This window comes from Myotis yumanensis, unplaced genomic scaffold (assembly GCF_028538775.1).
Source record: "Myotis yumanensis isolate MYYU_CA2020_CCGP unplaced genomic scaffold, mMyoYum1.0.hap1 SCAF_2, whole genome shotgun sequence".
NCBI classification, from domain to species: Eukaryota; Metazoa; Chordata; class Mammalia; order Chiroptera; family Vespertilionidae; genus Myotis; species Myotis yumanensis.
The window spans coordinates 199,571,032-199,597,665 of NW_027223753.1; the positions used below are offsets into that span (position 1 = coordinate 199,571,032).

General features: G+C 37.0%; 1 protein-coding gene across 1 annotated transcript; it reads right to left on the minus strand.

The window, feature by feature from the left end:
* Positions 1–305: 305 nt before the first annotated feature.
* AADACL2 (arylacetamide deacetylase like 2) lies at positions 306–25,536 on the minus strand. Its single transcript, XM_070403659.1, has 7 exons — positions 25,451–25,536; positions 23,856–23,911; positions 22,964–23,128; positions 19,382–19,604; positions 15,252–15,321; positions 13,468–13,639; positions 306–2,465 (listed from the first exon to the last, which is right to left on the minus strand). Exons 3-7 carry the CDS (start codon positions 23,102–23,104, stop codon positions 1,863–1,865), a joined length of 1,209 nt encoding a protein of 402 aa, XP_070259760.1. The 5' UTR covers positions 23,105–23,128; positions 23,856–23,911; positions 25,451–25,536; the 3' UTR covers positions 306–1,862.
* Between the last annotated feature and the right edge of the window lie 1,098 nt (positions 25,537–26,634).

Genomic DNA, 26,634 nt, shown 5'->3' on the forward strand with positions numbered 1-26,634 from the left:
CGCTCATATATGATTTAATCATGTCTCTGCTTAATTGGCTCAAGTAGTGACAGGCAGTTCGGACCCCTTGGTTGTCTGTTTACAGTAGTGTGTTTTTTATGGACTGTTGAAATTGTCATTTTTAATTGTCTTCTGAAAAAGGAAGGTATGATATAATGTCTAGTCTTAACTAAACAAGGTATATAGTCAAATGGCTTGTAGATTTTCACCCCAACCCCCACCCCACTTACAGGTACACACACACATACACACACACACATTTCTTGCCACATATTTATTTTTAACTTAACTTGATTCAACTGATTATGCTTAATACCTAAGATTCATACTACTGTACTACACATTTTTTTTTCACAGCAATAAGTCTTCAGTTTTAACATATGATTCTGCTCAACAAAAGGCTTGCAGAAGTGATTTACTTATTAGTAAATGTATTTCTAGATAATATATTTAGGGTGTTTGTAGAAAAGTTTTTCACTACATACTCAGATGAAATACATTGTCGAATGCATATTTAGATTTGATTGAATTATAATGCTGATCTGCTGCTTTTTTAAAAAACAAAACAAAACTGAAAATAAAAAAAGGCCTTTCCAAAATATCTAAATCCTAATCCCTGTGAATGTTACCTAATATATAGGGATAGAAAGGTAGTATCTGCAAATGTAAATTGGAAACAGCCCAAGTGTCCATCAGCAGATGAATGGATAAAAAGAGCTGTGGTACATTTTCACAATGGAATACTACACGACTGTAAGAAAGAAAATAAAAAAGAAACTCTTACTATTTTCAGCAGCTTGGAAGGACCTGGAGAGTGTTATGCAAGTGAAATAAACCAGTCAGAGAAATATAAGTATCACATGATCTCACTCAGATGTGGAATCTAATGAACAAAATAAACTGAGGAACAAAATAGACCCAGAGACATAGACAGATGGAACAGACAGACAGATTTCAGAGGGAAGCAGGAGTGGGGCTAGATATGGGAAGAGATTAACCGGGAATTTAAATGCATATATTTATAGCTCATGGACACAGACAATAGTGTAGTGAAGGTCTGGGAGGAGCGGGTGCAGGGTGGAGGGGGTCAATGGGAAAAAATAAACAAGGGGACATCTGTAATATTTTAAACAATAAAGATAAATTTTAAAAAAAGAATCTCAAAATGGGAAGATTGTTCTGGATTATTTGGATAGAACCTGAATGCAAACACATGTATCCTTCTAGGAGGAGGCGTAGGAGAAGGCCATGTGAAGATGCAGCAGCGAGATTTGCAGAATCCAGCCTTTGAGATTAAGGTGACCTGGCTAGAGCAAGGAGTACTGTTAGCCACCCGGTGAAAGAGGCAGGGGTTCAGCCATCTGGGACCTCCAGAGTAAGCAGCTCTCTCACCAGTACCTTAATTTTGGCCCAGTGATACTAATATTGGACTTCAGGCCCAGGAACTCTAGAGAATAAATTTCTGTTGTTTTAAGCCACACAATTTGTAGTAATTTGTTATAACAGCCACATGAAATGAATACAATTTCCTTATGATGTTTTCTGTATGTTTTTTCTCTTCCCACTTATTATACAGTTTTTGTACCTGTCTGAATGTTGTCTTCTCTTACTTGCCAGTATTATTCTTATTTCTAAACTTTAATAAGCATGGGTCTCTATCAGGACCAACATAATTCTAATAACCATAAGTAATGAGAAAAAAGGATCACATGCAGGTTTTGTGAGTCAAAAATATTACTAGTTCGAGGATATGCAGTAGTCATTATAACTGATTCAAGCCTAGATTTAGACAATACAAATGGCATTGTTCTTTGTACTACAACTACAAAATATCACAAAATACAATCAAGTAAGTGATGGATTTATAAATTCTTATCCAGCCAACTAATATACATGTCTCTTATTCTGAGACCTAGATGTAAGTGCAGGGGTGGTGCCATAAATGATAGAGCTCCATGGAATCCATCCTCAATATGTTCATGAGTAACTTGAACTCCAGCATTTTGAAGTCTTGAAACATACATAAGTCCATCATCTCTCAGGATATCATGTTGACAGGTAAGAATAAAGGTTGATGGCAAATTCTGTAACTGGGAATCATTGGCCACCAAGGGTGACATTCTGATGTCCATAAGAGCTGGCAATGAATAACTAGTTCTTCCAAGAATTGGTTCAGTATAAACATAGTCCTTTCTATACTTCTCGGGTAAGAGAGTACTCCAGTTAACAAACTTGAACAAAGGTCTTGATTCCAGCGGCATATGTTGGTTTCTTTTCAGTGCCTGGGGAAATGTTTTATCCTCGGTGATATATAAGCTCACAAGTTTTATGGCTATGTCCCTGGTCAGAACCACACCATTCTCATTTTCTCTGTGAGATGGCAAATACGAATCAATTACCTGTAAGTGAGGGTAAAATAAAGCTTGTGCCTTGATTTTATGTTTTATTTCAAGATCATTCTGCACCTGAAAAAAATATGATAATACCTTGTAAGGCAAAGACTTCCAAAACACCAGGAAGAGGAAATTTAATGTTATTGGTTTAAGCAATCTTGAGCTATAAACAAATCTACATAAATTGATGTGATGTTATAATTATTTTCACAATATTTATAATGTCAGTGACATGAAAAAATGTCAAGCTCATTTTAACAGTAAAGTTTTTAACACTTTGTTTTTTTGTGTGTGTGAGAAAAAGAGGGAGATACAAACTACCAGTTATAAATTACGTAAGTTCTAGGGATATAATATACAATATGGGGACTATCTATAATAATAAAAGCATAATAGCTAATTAGACTGGACATCCTTCTGGACAACCTTCTGGACCAAGCTGGGGCTGCGAGGGAAGCCCAGGTCCCGGGTGCCTGCTGGTGGCTGGAGGGAAACCCGGGTCTCGGGTGCCAGAGGGAAGCCGGTGCTGGCAGGGAAGGGAGGCCTACTCTTGCAGGAATTTCATGCATCAGGCCTCTAGTAGTTAATAATGCTATATTGTATATTTGAAGTTGCTAAGATAGTAGACCTTAGAAGTTCTCATCACATGAAAAATTATGTAACTACATGAGGTGATAGACTTATTATGGCAATCATTCTACAATATATACATACATGGAATCATTATGTTTTATACCTGAAACATTATATTATGTTATATGTCCATTATGCCTCAATTAAAAAAAAAAGTATGAAATTTAGCAAAATTTTGGCCCAAATGAGCTATATCAAAGAGTAATTTGAAAGACTGAGAGCAGCAACCACAGTGACCTCCTCAATCTGAGGTAATGACAGAAATAGCAGCAACCTGGTTTCATGACCATAATAATAGCACAATCTAGAGCTATATTTGCTCTAGCAAATTGGGTGCCTTATCATCAATTGAGTTACTGCACAAAATGAGTTCTATACAGTAGGCAATGGGGGAAAGAGAAGAGAGAGAGAGAGAGAATGTTTTTGTCAAAACCCACCAATGGGAAAAAACTAAATACTATATTCCTGAGGAAAATGAGGGCATATATAGCTTTGTAAAAATTATTGACTAAAAAAAAAAAAAACCAAAACACTTCATTCAAGATGACAGAGTAGGTAAGCTCTGAGATTGCCTCCTCCCAAGTTCACATCAAGATTACAGCTACACTATGGAACAACCATCACTGAGAACCACCTGAAGACTAGCTGAACAGGATTCCTATAACTAATGATACAGAAGAAAAAGTCATAACTGAGACAGGTAGGCGGGGTGGAGATGCAGACAGGGCAGGTTCCATACCTGAGTATAATGAGTAAGAAACAGGAGGGATATATCAGGCCCAACCCCACTCTGGGCTCCTAAGTTCAGTGCTGGGAAGAGGAGTCCCCATGACATCTGTCTGTGAAAACCAGTGGCGATTGCATCCCAGACAGACAAATAAATGTCTGTGGGAGACCAGGACATGCTGCTCTTAAAGGGGCAGTACAAAACCTCATTCGATCTAAACTCCAGCACAGAGGCTGCAGCTCAAAAAGTGACAGGAACATCTGGGGAATAACTAAGTTGACTAACTTCTGGATGAGGGCTGGCATTCTCTCCAGGGACAGAATCACTGGCTGGACCATTGTTCCTTTGCTGAGCTCTCCTCCCAGAAGCTGGCCCAGGGCAGGAAGGTGCCAAACTCATGCTCTCCATTAACTTGGGAAACATAGTTCACCCCACCCTGGTGACTCCCTAAGACCCCACCAACTCAATTCCCTTGCCTGGTCTGAGCCTCTTCCAGAAGTTCCTCCATAGGAGTGGCCTGCCTTGGCTCATGCTGCAGACACACTCAAAGGACGGCAAACACCACATGAGTCATAGAACCCCTAGGCTTATGCTGCAGACTTTTTCAAAAGGCCACAAATTCCATGCAAGTGGTTGCTCTTGGCTCGTGATACAGACTCTCTCAAAGGGCGAAAACCCCCACACAAGCAGCAACAGGCCTTGGCTTAAATTGTAGCTCCTGCCAAGTGGCCACAACGTGAACATACGTGATAACCAGTCTCAATTTGCACTGTCGCTGCCATCAGGTGGCCCCAAACTGGACATAAGGGGAAGCCAGTCTTAGCCTTCAGCATAGTTCCAACTAAGCAGCCACAGACCCAGCACAAATGATGACTACCCTCAGTTTGCATCATTGCACCCATCAAAGGGTCTCAAAGCCAGAACAAGTGGCAGCTGGTCTCAGTTTGCAGCATAGCCTCTCCCAAGCACATCCAAGTCCAGCACAAGTGGCAACTAACCAATCACTATGTGGCTCCTACCAAGCAGCCCCAAACCCTGAACAAGCAGTGGCTGGCCTTGGCCTACACCAGAGCTCCTTCCAAGAGGTTCCAGACCTAACAAACCCAGGGGCAGGCTTCAGGCTGCACTGGGGTTTCACCCAATGAACTTCACAATTGACACAAGAAAAGGGCAGATCCAACTGGCCCCAGAGCCTCTGCTAAAGTGATTCTCACTCCCTGGGGTCAGCCCCTGCAGAACAACTCATCTATTGTCGTTATGGCCAGTCCTCTCACCCAGTCAGTCCACTGATGTGCCAACAGCAATGGAGGTCCAAGTACAATAGGAGGGCCCACACAATTCACACAGGTGATGCCTCTGGAACCTAGCTCAGGTGACCAGGGAGATGTGCCACTGCACTCCATAGGACACCTTTTACATAAGAACACTCTGCTGCTGAAACCGGTTTGGCTCAGTGGATAGAGCGTCGGCCTGCGGACTGAAAGGTCCCAGGTTCGATTCTGGTCAAGGGCATGTACCTGGGTTGCGGGCACATCCCCAGTAGGAGATGTGCAGGAAGCAGCTGATTGATGTTTCTCTCTCATCGATGTTTCTAACTCTCTATCTCTCTCCCTTCCTCTCTGTAAAAAATCAATAAAATATATTTTTTTTAAAAAAAGAACACTCTGCCAATACTGGAACATGTAATAGATCCACCTAATACATAGAAATAAAGACAGGGAGTCAACCAAAATGAGGAGACAAAGAAACAGGCCCTAAATGAAAGAATAGGACAAAACTTCAGAAAAAGAACTAAACAAAATGCAAGCAATCTATTAGATACAGAGTTTAAAACACAAGGATGTTCAATGAAATTGGGAAAAGAATGCATGAACTCAGTGAGAGCTTCCACAAAGTGAAAACCCACACACTCACACACACACACACACACACACACAAATAGACAACAAAAACAACCATTCAGAGCTGAATTATAAAATAACAGAAATCAATAAAACATCAGAGGGAATCAACAGCAATTAGATGAAATGGAAAATTGAATCAGTAATCTAGGAGACAGGCAGTGAAAAACTCCCAATGGAACAACACCAAAGAATAAAAAAGGAGGATAGTTTAAGGGACCACTGGGACAATATCAAGTATACCAATAATTGCATCAAAAAGGTCCCAGGAGGAGAAGAGAGAGAACAAGGGATAAAAAAAAACACAACTACTTGAAGAAATAATGACTAAAAACTTCCCTAACCTGGCAAAGGAAATAGTCATACAAGTCCAAGAAGTGCAGAGATTCCCAGACAAGATGAACACAAAGAAGTCCACAGCAAGACATATTATAATTAAAATATCAAAGGTTAAATATAAAAGAGAATTTTAAATGCAGCAAGAGTAAATTGGTTATGTAAGGTGGAGTTCCCACAGGCTGTCAGCTGATTTCTCCACAGAAACGTGGTAGAACAGAAAGGATTAGCATGAAATATTGAAAGTGATGAAAAGCAAAGACATAGTGTTCACTTTCGCAGCACATATGCTAAAAATTGGAAGAGCAAAGACTTACAATCAAGATTAGTCTTCCCAGCAAGGCTATCATTTAGAACAGAAGGAGAGAGAAGGAGTTTTCCAGACAAAGGAATTATAAGAAATGATAAAGGAACTTCTTTAAGTGGAAAAGAAAAGATCAAAGATATAAATACAAAAATATAGAAAAGAAAAAAATCAGACTGGCAAAGGCACTTTGCAAAAACAGTGAATCAACAAATTATAAAGCTAGTATAAAAATTAAATATACAAAGCAAATATAGATGGACACAAAGCAAGAGATACAGAGTAACATAGTAATAATAGGGCCTTAAATACCTCATTGAGATCAATGAATAGATAATTTAGACACAAAATCAACAAGCAAACCATGTCCTTAAACAACATATTAGAGCAGATGAACTTAATACATATTTTTAGAACGTTTTACCTCAAAGCAGAAGAATACACATGCTTTTCAAGTGTATATGGAATGTTTTCCAGGATAGGGCATATGTCAAGCCACATGATAAGTCTCAATAAATTTAAGAAGACTAAAATCATATCACACATCTTCTTCAATCACAATGGTATGAGTTAAGTAAAAAAATTAAAAATAATAATAATAAATCACAAAGCCCTTTAATGATCTGACCTTGATAAATTCTCTAAATTCATCATTTACTATACTTTACTCTGATGCAACAATTATGGACTTCTTTGTTTTCCCCACCAAGAACCAAAGAAAGAAACAGTGACTTCATACACAGAGAGGGGACAAAATGAATCCACCCACACTCTTCTCAGGCAAATAGCCAAACCAACCTAATTCCAAAGATGAGCAATCAGTTGCTCATTCCAATGGTGTACATCTTTTTTCCCCCAAAAAAATACATTGAAGGTAAGTTGTGAAATCATGCTATGTTGGAAATGGGGCAGGTTAAAGAAAATAGCTAATCAGGTAAAACAAGTTGAAGGGAGGTGGAAATCAAACCCCAGCCATCCTGAGAGGTGGAGAAAACAGATAGGAGGTATACAGATATGATGTCAGGGTTTGGAAATAGAAAGGTATATGTATATACATATATACATATATATATAATCTCCTAGATTTCCAAACACTTAAGACTCTAGTTGGAGAATTTCACATGCAACAAATAAAAGGATAAGTACTATATTCTGTGTATAAACTGCTACAAGTACTATAGAGGTTACATAGAAGAGCTTTGCCTGGAGGAGTCTCTGGAGCTTATGAAATAACCAGGTGCAAACATCTACTCAGGTAAATGGGTTTTGAGCTCAGGACAGTAGTAACAGTGGAAGATGTGGATTAGAGAGCCTTCAGCAGATAAATCAGAGCTGAGCCATGAGAGCATGGAGAGAGTGGGAGAAGAGACAGAATGACCAAAGAGTTGAGCCCTGGGAAATACCAGGGAGTGTAAAAGGAAGTTTTGTCTCATATAAAACTAAATGGAAGGGCCCTGGCCAGTGTGGCTCAGTTGGTTGTACATCGTCCCATGCATTGAAGGGGTGCTGTTTTGATTCCTGGTCAAGGAACATGCCTGGGTTGTGGGCTTAATTTCTGGTGGGGAGCATGCAGGAGGCAGCCAATCAATGTTATGCTCTCACACAGATGTTTCTCTCTTCTTCCTTTCTCTCATTCTAAAATCAATAAATTATTTTTTAAAAAAACTGAATGGAAGAGAACTTAGAAAAGAACAAAGAGTGCCATTATCGATATCATGGAAAGGAAAAGTTTTCTAAGGCAAAAGTTGGCAAGAGTTTTAAATAATAAAAATAAGTTATATAAAAAGAATAAAAGGAAGATAAACAACCCAATCAAAAAATGGGCAATGGACTATTTTTAGATACTTTTTGAAAGAGGACATAAAGGCCAAGAGACATATGAAAACATGCTCAAAGTCACTAATCATCTGAGAGATGCAAATCAAAACGACAATGAGGTACCATCTCACACCTGTCAGAATGGCTATCATCAACAAATCAACAAATGACAAGTGCTGGCGAGGATGCGGAGAAAAAGGAACCCTCGTGCACTGCTGGTGGGAATGCAGAAAGGAGCAACAACTGTGGAAAACAGTATGGAGTTTCCTCAAAAAACTAAAAATAGAACTCCCATTTGACCCAGTGATCCCACTTCTAGGAATATATCCCAAGAAATTAGAAACACCAATCAGAAAAGATATATGCATCTCTATGTTCATAGCAGCGCAATTTTCATTAGCTAAGATTTGGAAACAGTCAAAGTGCCCATCAGCCAATGAGTGGATTAAAATGCTGTGGTATATCAACAGGATGGAATATTATGCTGCTGTAAAAAGAAAAGAACTCCTACCATTTGCAACAGCATGGATGGTTCTGGAGAGCATTATGCTAAGCAAAATAAGCCAATCAGAGAAAGACAAATATTACATGATATCACTCATTTATGGAATAAAATGAACAACATAAACTGATGAATAAAACAGATCCAGAGACAGAGAAGCATCAATCAGATGCTCAAACCTCAGAGGGAATGTAGTGGAGGATGGGAGTAAGGGGGAGAGATCAACCAAAGGACTTATATGCATGCATATAAGCCTAACCAATGGATACAGACACCAGTGGGGGTGAGGGCCTAAACAGGGTGCGGGGTTTGGGGACAATAGGGGGATAAGGACACGTATGTAATACCTTAATCAATAAATAAAGAAAAAAAAGAACAACAAAAATGTGTATAGATTTAGAAAAAATAAAGGATGATTGAAAAACCCACAGAAAGTTAAAATAAATGGCTGGTGCAGAACACAAGGTGATGAACTGAGGAGTGTACATTCTAATTATGTAGAAAAAGAAAGTAAATTTTTTTTTTTTTTGAAGCTGGGTACAGAAAAGACATGATATGACAGAGATTGGAAGGGTTAAAAATGAGGCTTACTGCCCTGACCGGTTTGGCTCACTGGATAGAGTGTCGGCCTGGGGACTGACGGGTCCCAGGTTCGATTCCAGTCAAGGGCATGTACCTTAGTTTCAGGCACATCCCCAGTGGGGGGTGTGCAGGAGGAAGCTGATTGATGGTTCTCTCTCATCGATGTTTCTGACTCTCTATCCCTCTCCCTTCCTCTCTGTAAAAAATCAATAAAATATATTTAATAAACAATGGGGCTTACTAACCTTTTATTTTTCTACTTTTCTTTTAAATATGTATTTGTTGATTTCAGAGCGAGAGGAAGGGAAAAGGAGAAACAACAATGTGAAAAATCAATGACATTTTAATCTATAATAATAAAAGCATAATATGCAAATCAACCAAATGGCCAAACAGCAGAATGACTATCCAGACATTCTTCTGGATGATTTTCCAGATGAAGCCAGGGCTGTGAGGGCCAAGACAGCTGGGGCTGCAAAGGCATTGGGCACGAATTTCGTGTATTGGGCCTCTAGTATAGTAGTAATGAACTCTCAGAAAGAGAAACCATGTCCAGAAAAGTTTCCTTAACTATAGTGACCATCCAGGTCATTGTGATTGGCAAGTAACCTTAATGATTTAGAATGATTTAGGGTACAGAATGTGATATTATCAGAAAATTATAGCTAAAAGGTTCCTTTCAATAATGGTAATTTAATTTAAAAAATGAACAAAATCCACAAAAGAAAACTACAGAAGAATCTATTTGTACTTCTAATCTATAAGAACATTTTTTTTATATTGTGAATTCTGTATGAAACGTTGGGTCATTTTTTGTAAACATATAGGAAAAATCAATCTAATATATTTTCTTGTAGTCTTCTCAGAGTGTACAACAATATTGATTTCTCTGAGTTGCATTCTTATTGAAACTGAGTTTTTCAATCCATCTTACCTAATAATAGACAAACATGTAAATTGACCGTACCTTCGCTACGCTAACCAGCCAACAGGAGAGTATGCAATTTAACCCAACAAAGATGGCGGTTAATTTGCATACATAGGCTCCAAGTGGTGGAGCAAAGCCTGACAGCCCCATGGCAGGAGCAGCGGAGCCTGATGGCCCCAGAGCTGGAGCAGCAAAGCCTGATGGCCCCAGGGCAGGAGCAGCTAAGTCTGATGGCTCTGGGGCCAGCTCCAGCCGGATCCCGGCCAGAGCGAAGGCCTGGATCCCAGGTGCCAGAGGCAAACCGGTTCCAGCAGCCAACTGAAGGGAAGGCCCATTGCATGAATCTCCTCATGCAACAGGCCTCTAGTAATTCTATAACATACTATTAGTCACAGGGTCATGGGACTTTGGAAAAAAGTTCTAATCATTACAAAGCAAAAGTTGACTTTGATGACCCAGATCAAGAATAAACCTAGTGCAGCTCCAGCCAGTTTTGGTCAGTGAATAGAGCGTCGGGGACCTAAGGGTCTCGGGTTTAATTCTGGTCAAGGGCACGTACCTCAATTGCAAGCTCTTCCCTGGCCTTGGTGCTTGTCAGGGCATGTGCAGGAGGCAACCAATCTAGGTGTTTCTTTCACATTGATGTTTCTGTCTGTCTTTCCCTCTCCCTTCCACTCTCTCTAAAAATCAATGGAAATATATCCTCATGTGAGGATTTAAAAAAAAAAAAAAAAAGAATAAGCTTAGTGCAGAAAATAAAACTTTTATGAAAATATAAACTATAGATGCCCTAGCTGGTTTGGCTCAGTGGATAGAGCGTCAGCCTGTGGACTGAAGGGTCCCGGGTTTGATTCCAGTCAAGGGCACATGCTTGGGTTGCAGGCTTGATCCCCAGTAGGGGGCATGCAGGAGGCAGCCAATCAATGATTCTCTCTCATCATTGATGTTTCTATCTCTCTCTACCCCCCCTTCCTCTCTGAAATCAATAAAAATATATTTAAAAAATATATAAAATATAGAAAGTTTACCTGACCATGAAGACAAGTAACTTCAAATATGATTATAAAAATATATCAGAAAGGGTAAAGGAAATTACTTTTTTATGTTCTTAAAATACACTGAGTTTTTAATGCAGCATTCTCAGTTGTAACAATCTCTTAAAACAGAAAATTTAAATATACACTCTCTTTTTTTGTATAATTCAAAGAATAGAATAATATCAAATTTTATTTTACTTCAAGAAAACAATTTGTACTGCCCTACAAATGTTATTGTGAATTGCATTTTTTTTTGGTGGCTATATTAATATTGAAGATTGCCCGGTGGGTCTTCATTTCTTCATAAATCTCTATGGCTACATCTACTCATCATTTCAAAAGCTTTCTTACTTCCAAAGTCAAGCAAACATTACATTATATATGGATAAATTATAGGTGTGGCAAGATGTTGCTTGATCAATCATTGTTGGGTAACTGTTGGACAGTTTTCAGAATTTCTACATCCACAAAACCAGTTTTAGATAAGAATCAAAATCAGATTGCTATATGACTTGGCATGGCAGCTCGTATAATAATCTGAAAGTGAGCACAGTTTCCAAGTTTCTTTCCCCAAGTAACTTCCCACTGCAGGCCAGCAAGATCCTTCAAATAAGTGACTTGTTATTTCAAATGCACATGAGGTTATTTCAGGTGGAAGAGACTTCAGGAATCAACATGTTTAATGGTTTTCAAACTTCCTTTTTTCCCCCTAAGAAAATGTATATAGTACTCTAACCACCATGGGCATTGAAGTGGAGCATCTTGGGTTAAAGGGAGGCCCAGGGTGCAGAACCAAAAGTGAAATTTTGCTACCACTGATGTAACGGCTCCACAACAGGGTTTTATATGGGTACATGGTGTTACAGATCAGTACATACGTATAGGCATAAGTATATATGCATATGTGTGTATATATATTCACATGTGTATGGTATATATATAAAAATATAAATGTGTATATCTCTCTGTTTGTATGTGCAATCTTCTTCTAAGTGCTCCAAGCATGAGTCATTTATTTTAATATTTAAGAGAAAAGAAATTAAGGAAAAGGTATCAGAATGCTTCCCAAATGATTTAATGAGGCCAGTATAAACCTTAAGTCAATATCTGACAAAGACATTTTTTAAAATAGAAAGCAATCCCTCCCAAAGCACTACATCTTTAATTTAAGCAAATGGAAACTAGCTATATATAAAATTTTTATTCATCGTGACCAAATGAGGCACATGCCTGAATGCAAGCATAATGTAATGTCTGAAAGTCAATTGACATAACTTACCACACTAAAAAAAATTAAAGGTGAGGGGTCACATGGTCATCTGAAATAGATGCATTAAAAGCAGTCAGCAAATCCCCTATCCCTTTATGCAAAAATATCAGTAAAAAGGAATAGAAGGGATTCCTCAATCTGACAAAAACCAAGTATGGAAAACCTTCAGTTAAAATCATATTTATTGGTGAAAATTACATGATTTCCTCCTAAATTTCAGAGGTAGGAAATTAATATTGTACTGGAAGTCCCAGCGAATGCCCTGATTAAGAAAATAAAACAAAAGCATAAAATTGGAAAGGAAGGATTAAAACTCTCTCTAGTTGCAGAAGATATGATTGTTTAAAAAAAATCATAGGAGATGTAAAAAAAATAACTACTAGAATTTATAAGTAAAATTTTCAAGAATATAATTGTAAGGTTACTTTAAAAATCAAACATATTTTTATGTACAATCAATAAACATTTGGAAAATATTATTTTAAATGAAACTTTCCAAAATAACTCAGGAATAACTATGGGAAAATATTTGCAATTAATGCACATGGTATATCTCATATTTTATATTGCTGAAGAAATTGAAAAGAACCTAAATAAAATATGAGATATACCATGTGCATTAATTGGAAGTATCATTATTAAGATGTCAATCCTCTCCAAATCTATAGATTCAATGTAGTACCAATCAAAATTCAATTAGTCTTTTTTTTTTTTTTAGAAATTGACAAGATATCCTAGTATTTTGAGGGAAAAGACATGGAGTATTAGAAACAATTTAGAAAAAAACAAAACACAAAGCTGAAGTCAACATAGTATTGGCATAAGGATAAACATATAATCAGTGGAACAGAAGAGAGAATTCAGAAATAGATTGTCATATTATTATGGTCAATTGATTTTAAATGCAAGCATCACTGTAATCCAATGGGAAAGGATGCTCTTTTCAAGAAATGGTTCTGGAAGAACTAGCGATCTGTACGAGGGGGGAAATAACCTTTGACCTCTATTTCCCAGCATAAAGACTAATATAATGTACCTTTTGAGTCACTGCTGCTGCTAACCGGCCTCCAGAACTGTCTCCTGAAATACAGATTCGGGTGGGATCCACTCCATATTTCGTAAGAATTTTATCCTGAAGAAAAAACTTGACTGCAGCGATGCCGTCTTCAAACTGAGCAGGAAAGCGGTGTTGGGGAGCTAGTCTATAGCTTTGAAAAAGAAAAATGTATTTAAACAGTTTTAATAAGTACCATTATGGTTGTATCTGTCTATGTAGCTTCCAAGTATCAAATAGATGTAATGAAACAGGTTTTATTGTTTTATCTTCCAAAAATAAAACCTGAGTTTTCTGCTAACTCATTATGATGTGAAAAATAAAAATAGATATAAAGCTTTTCACATCATATCTAAGGTCCATGGATGGCATTGCATGTGAGAAGTAAGGGGATTGTTATGAACTCCCTGATACTATGATCATAACTTTTAGTCCAAGTACATGTTGGATTGAAGATGCTATATAGCTTACATATATTCTCAGTGTAACTGGTGATCAAAAACATTTTTAAAAATGATTGAAAAAGTACCATTGATGTTTAAAGGCAGAAGATCTGAGAGCATATACTAGGCAAATGTCCTATTTTTTTAAGGTCATTTAGATAAAAATTCTACACACTGGTAATGCACATACCTCATTATGGATAATGCCTAGGAGTTGATTCTAGATAAAAATTTTGAAATATATATAACATTTAAATATGCTAGAAATCTTGCTAGTTTCTGGTAAATTCACACTATCACACAATTCTTTGAATAGATATAGATTTTCCCCCCATATATGTGTACCAGTAAAAACAGGAGAACACCTTTATTAGCCTGTTCTCAGAACTAACTTTTACTTTTTTTTAGAATGTTAAAACTTATAAATATTTGCACTTAATATTAAATGTTGTTGAGATGATCCTTAAATATTTATTATAAACTGTATTTAGAAAATCCTAAGTAAAGTGTAATTAAACATAAGTATGTACCCAAAAGATGTTGGTACCTACTACTTTAAGTGCAGTAGATTGAGACTTTATAGGGCAAAGTACAACACATATCATAAGAATTTGATAGAATAGATATGCCAACCAGAAACATATCATTATAGTAAAACATATTTGAAATGATAAGATTTAGATTGCATTGAAAGTTATGGAGGTAAGAAGGAGAATATCATATTATAAATATTCTGATGACAGGAAGTTATTCTAGATACTGTAAGTAACCATAACAATAACAATGGCAATCATACTTTAGTTGAGGAAATTTTACTTTCGTTTTTCCTCTAAATTTCCTTAGCTTCAAGCAAGCAAACAAATAAAAAAAAACTATGTTACAATATCCTAAAAGAACTATAGAGATCACTTTTCTGGAGAGTGGTTTAAAATTATCAGCTGATCTCAACCTTTACTTTCTATAATACTTCAAAGACTTGTTCTGAAGTGAAACATATCAACTCAGATACAACCTAACATCCCCAATGTGTAATTGTTTATTTTTTCTTTCTAGCCATGTTTCTTGGGACATCCGTAGGGCCTTATACTATCTGGGTTTAAGAATCTAGAGCAATAATGTTTTAAAAAATATACAGAAATTCCCATATCACAGAATAATGAGGTACTAGGCATATTTGAAGACTGCTCTATGTTGTAATGGTGACAAATAAAATATGTAAATTCTTAAATATTATCTTTGAGGCATAGCTGACTTGATTAGGAAATCAAACCTCTATTCTGTGAAAGCAAAAATCATAGTAGCCAAAGAAAATTATTCTCTTACTCCACTCCTACAACAACAGCATCAAGTTTGTTTGCAGTCCATCTGTTAAGGAAGTCAAAAGCCGTCTGCTCTGAAATGAAGAAATAAATGTCAAAGTTCTCCTCGTAATAAAAAAACAACAACAGAAAATCATAGCTATGAACTTGGACAGAAATGTGATTTGGGTATTACAAGGAACCATTTTCCTTACCACTTTTTTAATGCAGGGTGACCTGAATCAGCATGACACAGTCTACAGGAGTGTTTCTTCAGTTGCTCTCCCCAGGGGTAAACAAATTACGTGGCTCATTGGTGCTTTGGGGATTTGAAACTAGACTCAGCCCATTCTAATTTTCTCTGGTCATATGTTGTCTGCACACAATGATACTTCCAAGAACCCGTTGTGGTCTTGCGCTCTGTTTCTCCAGGCAGCTGGCCAGTACAGATGAGTCTGACTCAACAACACCTGAATACACATTCTCCAAGCTTCACTAGAAACAATGGTTCTGTTTTGATTTTATTTACCTGACCTTTGTGTATAATCTTTCTTTTTTTTAAAATTTTGTTTTATTGCTTAAAGTATTACAAAGAGTATTACATATGTCCCCTTTTTTCCCCCCCTTGACATTCCCCTAGCATCCCCTACCCCTCAGTGTCTTGTGTCCATTGGTTATGCTTATATGCATGCATACAAGTCCTTTGGTTGATCTCTTACCTCCCCCTCTCCCCTGCCCCGCAACCCTCCCCGGCCTTCCCACTGTAGTCTGACAGTCTGTTCGATGCTGCTCTGCCTCTGTATCTATTTTTGTTCATCAGTTTATAATCTTTCAATTGGCTTAGAACTAAGAAATGAAAAAAACAATAGATGCATTGATTGTCTAAAACTGCAACACTCAATAGCATGGTTCCTTAAAACCTTCATATTCTCCCACTACACCACATTGTGAAATGGCCCAATAACCTTGGCATGTAAGACAAAGTCTATAAAAAAGCAGCTAGATTGTGAGAGAGTCTCTGACAAGTCAGTGTGTGGTGAGATGTACATATTCATTTTGGCATGCTTGTCATACAAGTCATCGCTCTCCCCCCAATACACACACACACACACACACACACACACACACGCACGCACACACCACATCTATCTCTATGTACCCACAAATCCAATTTACTGGTTCAGTGCCCTGGTCACAGCACTTTGGCAAATCTGCAACACCTATTATTACTTTATCTACCACAAGATTCTAGAAATTCAGAGAATTCTAGAGTTGTGATCAAATTCTGAGCTTTTCTAAGGTGTCTGCTGCATATTAGCAAAAATTCAAATTAAATACTGGGTATGTAATAACCTTAAAATAAAAAAAAATCAATTAGGCTTTTATGTAGAAAAAATAATGTTTTCATTAAAGATGGAATTGATAATGTGGGAGAAGGCAATGTATAGATGAAGATCAAAATGTATAAGAATCCATTGATCCTCACATTTAAAGTCCCTTAATTATGTATTTCAAACATGATTTTACTGTTATCTACCAATTCTTTTTTTGCTTATCTTTTTTTTTATATTTTAAATTTGATTTCAGAGAGGAAGGAAGAGGGAGAGAGGGACAAAAACATCAATGATGAGAGAGAATCATTGATCCGCTGCCTCCTACATGCCCCACACTGGGGACCAAGCCTGCAACCCAGGCATGTACCCCTGACCAGGAATCAAACTGCAACCTCCTGCCCCACAGGTCAACACTCAAACACTGAGCCACACTGGCTGGGCTGTTTTGCTTATCTATATACATAAAAGCCTAAGGGACAGTCTGACCATTCGACCATCTGACCATTTGACCATCTGACCAGTAGCTATGACACGCAATGACCACCAGGAGGCAGACACTCCAACTGATAGCTATGATGTGCATTGTCCACCAGGGGGCAGATGCGCAACACAGGAGCTGCCAAGCTGAGATGACCTGGCAGCTGCAGCTTTCGGGTGACGCACCCAGAACCAGAGAGGAAGGAGCCTGATTCCGGGTGCATCACCTGAGAACCACCCTCTTGCAATCTAGGACCCCTTGGGGGATGTTGGAGAGCTGGTTTTGGCCCGATCCCCCCAGGCCAGGCTGAGGGACCCCATCGGTGAACAAATCTGTGCACTTGGTCTCTAATTTTATAATAAAAGTTGATTTAAGTTTTTATTTTCTATTCTATAATGAAAACTGTCCCAATGCACATAATATTTGCAATCTGATATTTTTTTCTTTTTTATATGTCCATTTATTGAATTTATAGTACTTTTAGGATTTAGAAAGGAACAAGAAGGCATTAGGATAAATGTTGAAAAGCAATAAACACAGAAGTATGTAAAAAGTCTACTAGAGCAGTGGTCGCAAACTGTGGCTCATGAGCCACATGCGGCTCTTTGGCCCCTTGAGTGTGGCTTCACAAAATACCAGCTCTTCCACAAAATACCGACTTCTGCACATGGGCCACGAAGTTTCAATCACACTGTATGTGCGCGCCCGCACATGGTATTTTGTGGAAGAGCCACACTCAAGAGGCCAAAGAACCGCATGTGGCTCGCGAGCTGCAGTTTGCCTACCACTGTACTAGAGGATTTTTTAAAAAAAATGTCTTAGTTCTTAAAGCAACTTTGGCAACTTTTAACAAGAAAAAAATAGAAAGCCTAGGGAAAAAAAGAAAAGAAATCAAAATTTGCAAATACCAGGGAATAGTTGCTGCATGTATCCTGACTTGTCAACAAATAAAAAGTATCCTAAGTAATTTACAGTTTACCTACATGAGTTCTGGGAGATCCAAAAACATGCAATATGCACATGTAAAACAAAAACATAAGAAAAAGGCACAACTGGAATTCAGCTGAGCTAAATGTTGGAATGTAATGTCCTGAATAATAATTTCATATTTTTAGAAATTACTGATCACAATCATTGCCCTTGACAATGAAGAAGAAATCAATTTAATAATCAGGAACACTTCCAAGTATTTTTAAATAGTTATTTTCTTTATTTTTAAATTGTAATTAAATTTTTTCTATTACCATTTACCCCTCTATGCCCTCTTCAACCTCCACTTAACCCCCTCTTATTTTCAAATTTCAAATTTCAAAGTGATATCTTCCCATCTGTGGCTATTTCTCTTGTACTTATGAAGTTCCCAATAATATGAATAGGAACACTTGGATATTTCATAGACCTTATAAAAATTTCAGTGGAATTAATTATTGTCTTTGTAGACAAATGAAGCTAACTTAGTCTTTAATTTATCTTAAAAGGAAGCTAAGTATTCGGATCATTCTAATGCCCAGTATAAATTGAATTATAGATGAAATCTAATTTACTGAAAACATTAAGAAAATGAAAAAGGCATAAAAGCACCAGGAAAATTTTTTTGATAATCACTCTGGAGATCTGTAACAAAATTCCCTTTGACTATTTTTTCCAAAGGACATTTGTTGAACATTTACTGTATGGAAAGTGCTTTGCTAGATGCTAGCTAGGAGGTCATGCCACATACAAGGAGATGCTAAAACAAACATGTAACACAATTGTGAAACAAAGCAAGGATTGTTGGTACCAAGCTTATACAAGCTGCAAAGGACATACAGGAATGCTGCTAAAATCTTATAGAACCAGGGAAGCCTTCACACGTACACACTTGAGCACACCCCCTCCCCAGCATGTGTACATACATGCACATGTGCACACACAGCTGATACTTTGCCTAAACATAAAAGGATGAGAAGGAGTTTTCTAGAAGTAAGATCCGAAAAACATGCTAGGAAAGCATAGTCACAGAGAGAAAAAACAAAAAGTTTACTTAATTGACTTTCATGTCCTACATTCATTTGATATAAGCTTACTCAATGAAAAAAGCTGAGAAGAAAATGCTTACCAAAAAACAAAGCAAAAAAAATGGAAATGACAATCTCCATGATATATTTTGCCAGATATGTCTACGTATATTTCTGTTAAGTACCTAATATTTATAGCTATACTTATGCACAATATATATATATATATATATATACACACACACATATGTAGATCTATGTATATATGCAAGTATATTTATATCAAATTGTTCTTATATCAAAAACATATAGCTTGTTATACTCTTTAATTATATGATGAACTTACTGAAACTTCCAAAACAATAAGCTCCACCATGAATATAGATTACAGCTCGTCTTGGGGTTTCTGACTTTCTCTTTGGCAAGTACACACGTACTGGAATGTCAGTAAATGCTGTATCAGTCACTGTGACATTTTCATCTGAAAGTGGTTGGGTATAATCCAGCCTGAATATCATGGAAATAAAGTCTTCATATGTCATAATACCTATATTTTCAAAGCACATACCCTGTAAGAACAGAACAAAGTAAATGTTTTCATCTTTAAATAACATCAAATGCATACAGAGGGAAAGTAAAGAAAACATAAGCAAAATAAATAAACAGAAATAGACTGTTTATAAAAATTGTTTCTGCATAATATTGTATAATTCTTATTGCATAACTTTATTGCTGTTAAAAATCTCAAGTATTATGTTTTTAGGCTAATAACTATCTCATTCAAAAGCTTCAATTTACTGACAGTTTTTTAAAAATCGTAATTATTGCTTAATTGTAAATTATTACCGGAAAAATCTCTAGGTCTTATAACATCCTTCCTTTCTTTCTTTTTGGCATGCTGTCATATTTTCATCTTTGTTATTTTTAACTGTATTTAATCCAAAATGTTAACTATCATCTAAATGACTCAAATGTCCTAGTTTTTAATTCCAAATAGATTCCTGTTCATAGTCCTTTCACCATTCCCTCCCCCCCTGCAACTAAGCCCCCAATACCATATTTGATATAATTGAAAAAAATCTCTCCTTAGTATTTCTGAAGAGCTTCTTCAGGACCTTGGTGACATTTCACTGGATAGTTTATTAAAAAGAAAAACTTAAAAAATACATGGTCAATAGTACATTAAACCGCCTTTATTACTATAATTATTCCAAAGAGTTTAAGATATTACAGGTTTTTAGAGAACATCTAATCCCCACACTTTAATGTTGAGGAAACATGCAGAAACTAGAAATTATAGCCAGTAAATCTCAAAGCCAAGTCTGCAACCATTTTTCTAGATTAGTTTCTTATACCACCTATACTGTCTGTCTGACTTTATGCAAATTACGCACTGCACTGCAATTTTCTTATCTATACTAATAAAAGGATAATATGCTAATTAGACCAGATGTCTTCCAGATGATCATCAGGATGTCCTTCCTGAAAAAACTGGGCCCAGGATAAGCCACCCGCCCTGCAGTCCCGGGTGCCAGTGCTTGCGACCAGGAGAGGGAGAAAAACCACCCGCCCTGTGGTCCCAGGCACCTGCGGCTGTGGCTAACCCCGGTGAAGCTGGCTCGGGTTCCGGGTGCCTGTGGCCAGCCAGAGGAGGGAATCCTGGGTCCTGGGTGTGGGGCCAAAGAAGAGGTAGTTATGGGCAATCAGGCTGGCAGGGGAGCAGTTAGGGGTGATCAGGCAGGCAGGCAGGCAAGCAGTTAGGAGCCAGCAGTCCTGGATTGTAAGAGGCATGTCTGATTGCCAGTTTAGGCCCGATCCCCCACAGGGAGCTGGCAGTAGGACATCCGCAAGGGGTCCAGGATTGGAGAGGGTGCGGGCTGGGCTAAGGGACACCCTCCTCCCTGTGCATGAATTTCGTGCACCGGGCCTCTAGTTAATAATAATATAGAATTCCTCACTGAGTTTTAGTAGGGTTTACATGAGTTAGGACTTTCAATGCATTGTAGAAGAGTGGCTAGCCCATGTAAGTACTCAGACAATCTTGTCTTATTGTTAGTTAAGCATTCCTCACTAACATGAGCTTTTTAGTGTTTTAATCCTAATTGCATGCACTCACATAGAATGTTCCTGAAAGCATGTTTTTGGTAAGTGGTTAAATTGTGTTAATTTAATTTTTCCTTTGGGGAATTGGCTTTTAAAAATTGGATTTTTGGCAAATTACCTTTTTTTCATTTCTTAGATATTTCCTGGTTTTGAATAGATACTTAAGTATTTTTGAAACAATATTAAAAGCTACCCCTTTAGAGATTATTTTGTGTTTGCTTAGCATACAAGATTTCTATTTCTCAGAACAATGCTGCAAAGTATTTATCATTATTATCTCCCTTTTAAAGGAAAAAAAAACTTGCGTGTAGAACTAAGGAAATTTCTCAGGATTGGGCATGTTTCCTTCTCAAATATATCTGTCAACATATGATAACATAGTAATTGTGTTTATTTTTCAAGGCCATTTTGCCAAGAACTTTAATTTTCACTTCCTTTTCATATGTTAAAAATTAATTTTTCTTACTGGTATCACAACTTTGAGTTACAAAATTCAGTACTGACAACAATAAAATTGTTTTCCCTATAACAGCTAAAGACAGTTTATTTTACTAGAATAATCTTTAAAGTAATTACATATGTGCTTTTCTCAATATTTTTTTATTAAAGAGCAACCCATCTATGATATCAAATACATAAAGTGCATTATTTTACTATAGATAGGTAAGAATAATTTGTAGTTAAGAAAGTAAAAGTAGAACTTTAAAGTTGGCTGTTCTGCTAATGTAATTTTGTAATGTAACTCAGTGTCAGTCACTCTGAGTTTTAAATACATATGAAAGAGTTAAGTAAGATAACAGCAGTTTCTCTATGGAGCTGGTGCTTGTTAACCCATGTATTCTTTGATTTTGTGTAAAATGAAGTGAGAGCATTAGGAAAAGACAGTCTGGTGAAAGTGAGCCTCTAGGAGTGGTTCAAAAGAAAGGTATCAGGACTTAGCAGACACAGACAGGAAATGGCTGTGGTTTCAGAGAACTGTCATCACTGTACAAAGCTCCTTGGGACAGCCTCTCCCTCTTAGACCAAGGATTGCTCACTTCTCTAACCATCTGCTGTCGCTGTCTTCTCCTTGCAGCCTCATATTGTTACTCTCCTTAGAGAACCTTTCCGGGAGCCACCTGGCTTTGCAGAGAGAGTTTGAGTTTTGAAACGAGGCAGTCCTGAGTTCAGATTCTGGAGTTGTCAATTTCTAGCTGCATGAACTCTTCTGAACCTCTTTTTCCTCCTCTTTAGACCAGTAAAAACAATTGAAGGATAGTGGAGATGAGCAGAGGTAAATATCATAGAAAGCCTATGCATTATAAAAGCTAAAAAAATGTTAGTTTATAACCATGTCTTCCCCTTACCAAGGAGCTATTTGTGCTTGAATTCATAATCTACCCTGCATATTCCAAGTCAGACAATCTGAAACCCAGCAATGTAGAATTGAAGATGGACAATAGAAGCCATTGAAATAGTAAGATTCCTATATTAACATCAAACAGGTACAAACATCAATGCTTAGCTGTCCTATGGAACTAGACTGTCCCTGGAAACTCAAATATAAGTCAAGTTATCAAATAAACTTCCAAGTTTTCCTTTAAAAAATACCATTTATTTTATGCATATCACAACAGATAGAGTTTACATTTAGACATAAACTCTTTGGAAACAAGAATTCTATCTCATTCTGTTTTGCACCGATGCACCAAGTTGTACTTACTTAATTTCATGTAGTTGATGTATTCTAAAGAACAAGCAATGGTTATTTAAAAACAGTAATTAATAAAAAATTCATAAGTTAACAAGGCACCCCAATATCCAGAAGATAAAATGGTCATCTTACCATAAATGAACAAGTTTTAAAAATTGCATCCAAGGCCATCACTTTCCAGCGTTCTTCAATGTTGCCTGGTATGGGTTTATAAATATGAGAAGCAAAGAGAACACAAAACAGCGCCAAACAGAGAGCTTTGGACCCCATCATATTCCTCTTTCCAGCCTCTTCACACTGCCAAGATTAAAAAAAAATTCTATTAATATTAAATAATAAGTAGCAGAACAATGTAGCTTGGAAACCCTGTCAGGGCATGTGATAATCTTAACAACATGAAGTTAATCTTCAAGTCTAACATTACAACATCAGTAGAAACTTGTATTGCACTGACTCTGAGACAGATGTAATTTGTCAGCTGATGCTTGTATCCTTAGCATGCAATTAAAACCTCCCACAGTGTTTCTCACCCTGGAATACCATCATCAGCTCAAAGCAAGTGTATTATTGGGACCTAAATCAGAGCTTCAATTAGAGCTCTGAATAAGTGACGAAGTAACATTTTGTGATCGGTTGGTCACAATGCTTTATAAAAAGAGGTTTAAAAAAATTAGCTGATACTTAGTCAAACCATGTTCATCAACATTGCTTGTTGTGGTGGTCAGGCTTTGTGTCAATAAATAGGGGATATGGGGTCTTGTCCAACTTCCATAATCCATGAAGCTGAAACTTTTCAATAGATCAAAGTAGCACAAGGCTCACTACAAGTATTTCAGAAAACATTCTGGATTTTTTTTTTAAAGAATCACATATATTTTGCTCATAGAATTAAGTGGAAAATCTTTAAAATTAATTTACATCAGGAATTTAGCCTAGTGTGGCAGGAAATATCAAATACAAATATTGGACTCATACCTACTGCAACCTGAGAGCCTGACAGACACCTGTCCAAATAGCTGCTCACCTGGAGGTTCTTTAGAGATGCAAGGCCTACAGATTTTCTGTGTAATATGTCAGGACCTAGAAAATAAATGAATAGTCATAACTCCATAAATCCACAATTCTCAAGCTCATCGACCAGGGATCAGTACTTAGGGGAAGTAATTTTTACTGACAGACTTCAGTTCAGTCAGGGCTCCAATAGAAGTATATATTAGACTTCTTGAAAGTGTAAGTACTAATTTCAAAGCCTATCATAAACTTAATTATTGAAATGGTTACTTTTATTCATCTATATTGTAATCTTCCTTGAATCCCATAAACAAAACCTAGTAGTATAATTTATCATTCAAACAAAAACACTATTAAGAGTGAAAGAGACAATATTAACAATAATGCACATAAACTGGACGAATTGGGACTCACGGTCTTACTCGAATCATAACTCTTTTACCAAATGTAATTTAATTGGTGTGCCTGCCTTTACAAGTAGACTGTAAGGTTATTGAAAAAAGATACAATATATATTTACTGAGTCTAAAGGCACAGATAAGTTTGATGTTAATTTGAACTGATAGAAAGTAAAATTTATCAAATATTTCCAGGTCCCTAGGTAGCATAAGGTGCCTAACTTGCCACCAAACAGACAAGAACAACACTGGACTCCTACCACTCTCTATAGTATACTGATTTTATTGCAGATGGTTACATGAGGTTATTATGACCATCTCGTGCTGCATAAATAGAGTATACTTGTAAACAAAGGATCAGCTAAGGAATAAACAACAGCCATAGGCAATAGAATGTCTGAGCAAATATTCTTGATCTATCAGCTTTCATGGCTTGTTTGCTTAATTGATTGATTAATTAGCTTTCTGAAGGAAATAAATTATTTCATAACAATAAATATGTATACATTTTGCTTATTCTGTTTGATATCTTCAGCCAGGTCTTCGCTGTAACCCAACGTAGAATCTAAATTCACAGTGTACACTCAAATTTAATAATTGGCAGCCTGCTCAAATACAACAGCCTTGCAACTCACATGCTCTAGCTACCCAAGAGTTAGTTCTATATTTTTTAACTTTTAAAATTATGTATTATTATTAATAACTTATATAGATGAGTTGTTTTATATGTAGACATATTAATCATTATATTTGTTCAATATTTCTTATGTACATTGGCAGATACCTTTCTTCCATATAATCACTGAAGGACTCAACTTCTTTCTTTGGTTGTCTCAATAATTTTCTTTTTATAGTCTTAATCCAGCCAGCAGAAGGGAAAAGAGACTGTTGTGGAGGCACAGTAGCTTCTTATTACCTTTAGCCCAGAATGACATACATCAGTCACTTCCACCCACTTTTTATTGGACAAACACTAGTCATCGAGCGACATCTTGATGCTTCAAAATCCATTGTTTTCTTCCCAAGGGAAACAGCCCAAAGTTTTTCAGCTGTTACATCCAGATGAAGTCAAAGCTCTTTGAGTGATGCTTAGTCTAGCAAGTTGAATGATGGCCATCTACCGATACCAGGTTTCTAATCCCTGGAATCCACACATTATTTGATAAATTAAAGAAGGTTTTTTCATATGTAATTAAATGAAGAAACTTACCATTTGGAGATCATTCTGGATTATCTGAATGAGCTTTCAATGAAATCACAGCTGTCCTTATAAGAGAGACACAGCAGAAAGAGGAGAAGACAGGAAAGGAGAAGGTTGTGTAAGGATGATGCAGAGATTGAAGTGATGTGGTAACAGCAAAGGAATACCAGCAACCACCTAAAGCTGAAAGAAACCAGAAATGGATTCTCCCCAGAGCCTGCAGAGGGAGCACAGCCTGGCCAACACCTTGATTTCAGTTCAGGGAAACTGATGTACTTCTGACACCCAGAAATGTGAGAGAGCAAACTTTTGTTGTTTGAAGCCACCGAGTTTGTGATCATTTGCTACAGTGGCCACAGGAAACTAATATACTCAGATAGGGACTCCTCATGATCATTTGAACATCTTTCTTTGAGTGGGATTTAAGGAGAGCAAAGTTAAGTAGTAACCAGACCTTCTTTATTTGCAGGAGGGAAAACAATTAGCAATGAGTGTCACATTACTGTTGGTTTGGTGGCATAACGGTTGATAGTTTTTCACCATGAAAAATGTATAGGGAACACGCAGCGTAGGTCTGCCTCTTCAGTGTTCTTTGGAGTTGCCATGTTTTTCTTTTAACCTATAGATAGCCCACAAGAGACTACGCTTACTAGGCTTTCAACTATCACAATCAATTACTGTTTGAGTGTATTTCATCTATCACTTACCTGTTAGCAATGGTGCTTAAGGAATGAGAGACTTGACCTTATTGTAGTGGGAAATAAATGTAGTCCTTTCACCTGTTTGAGTTAATATCATCCTGATTTCCACTGAGTTAATTAACTCTCCCAATTGGGGCCACTTTGGTGAGATAGAAAATCACAGTGCTCTCTCTAGTAAGGAAGGAACGGGCATATGACTAAGCAAGAGAATCTGGACCTACCTACTAAAGACTTTGACTTTTGAGTAGAGAGACTTAAGGACAGAAGCATGTTTAGAGCTCATTGCCTTTTGCAGTTATCCTTGATAGGATGATCGAGTATGCCTTCCACCTGGACTCCAGAGAAGCTTTTGTTTAAAGCCTTTCCTGAGCCTGAAACTCCAGATTACCTGCCAATTTCGTAAGCTTCCCAATAATATTAAAATACATTTTATACTTGCTTAAGTTGGACCAGCTAGATTCTATTGCTTGCAATGAGATAACCTTAAATCTA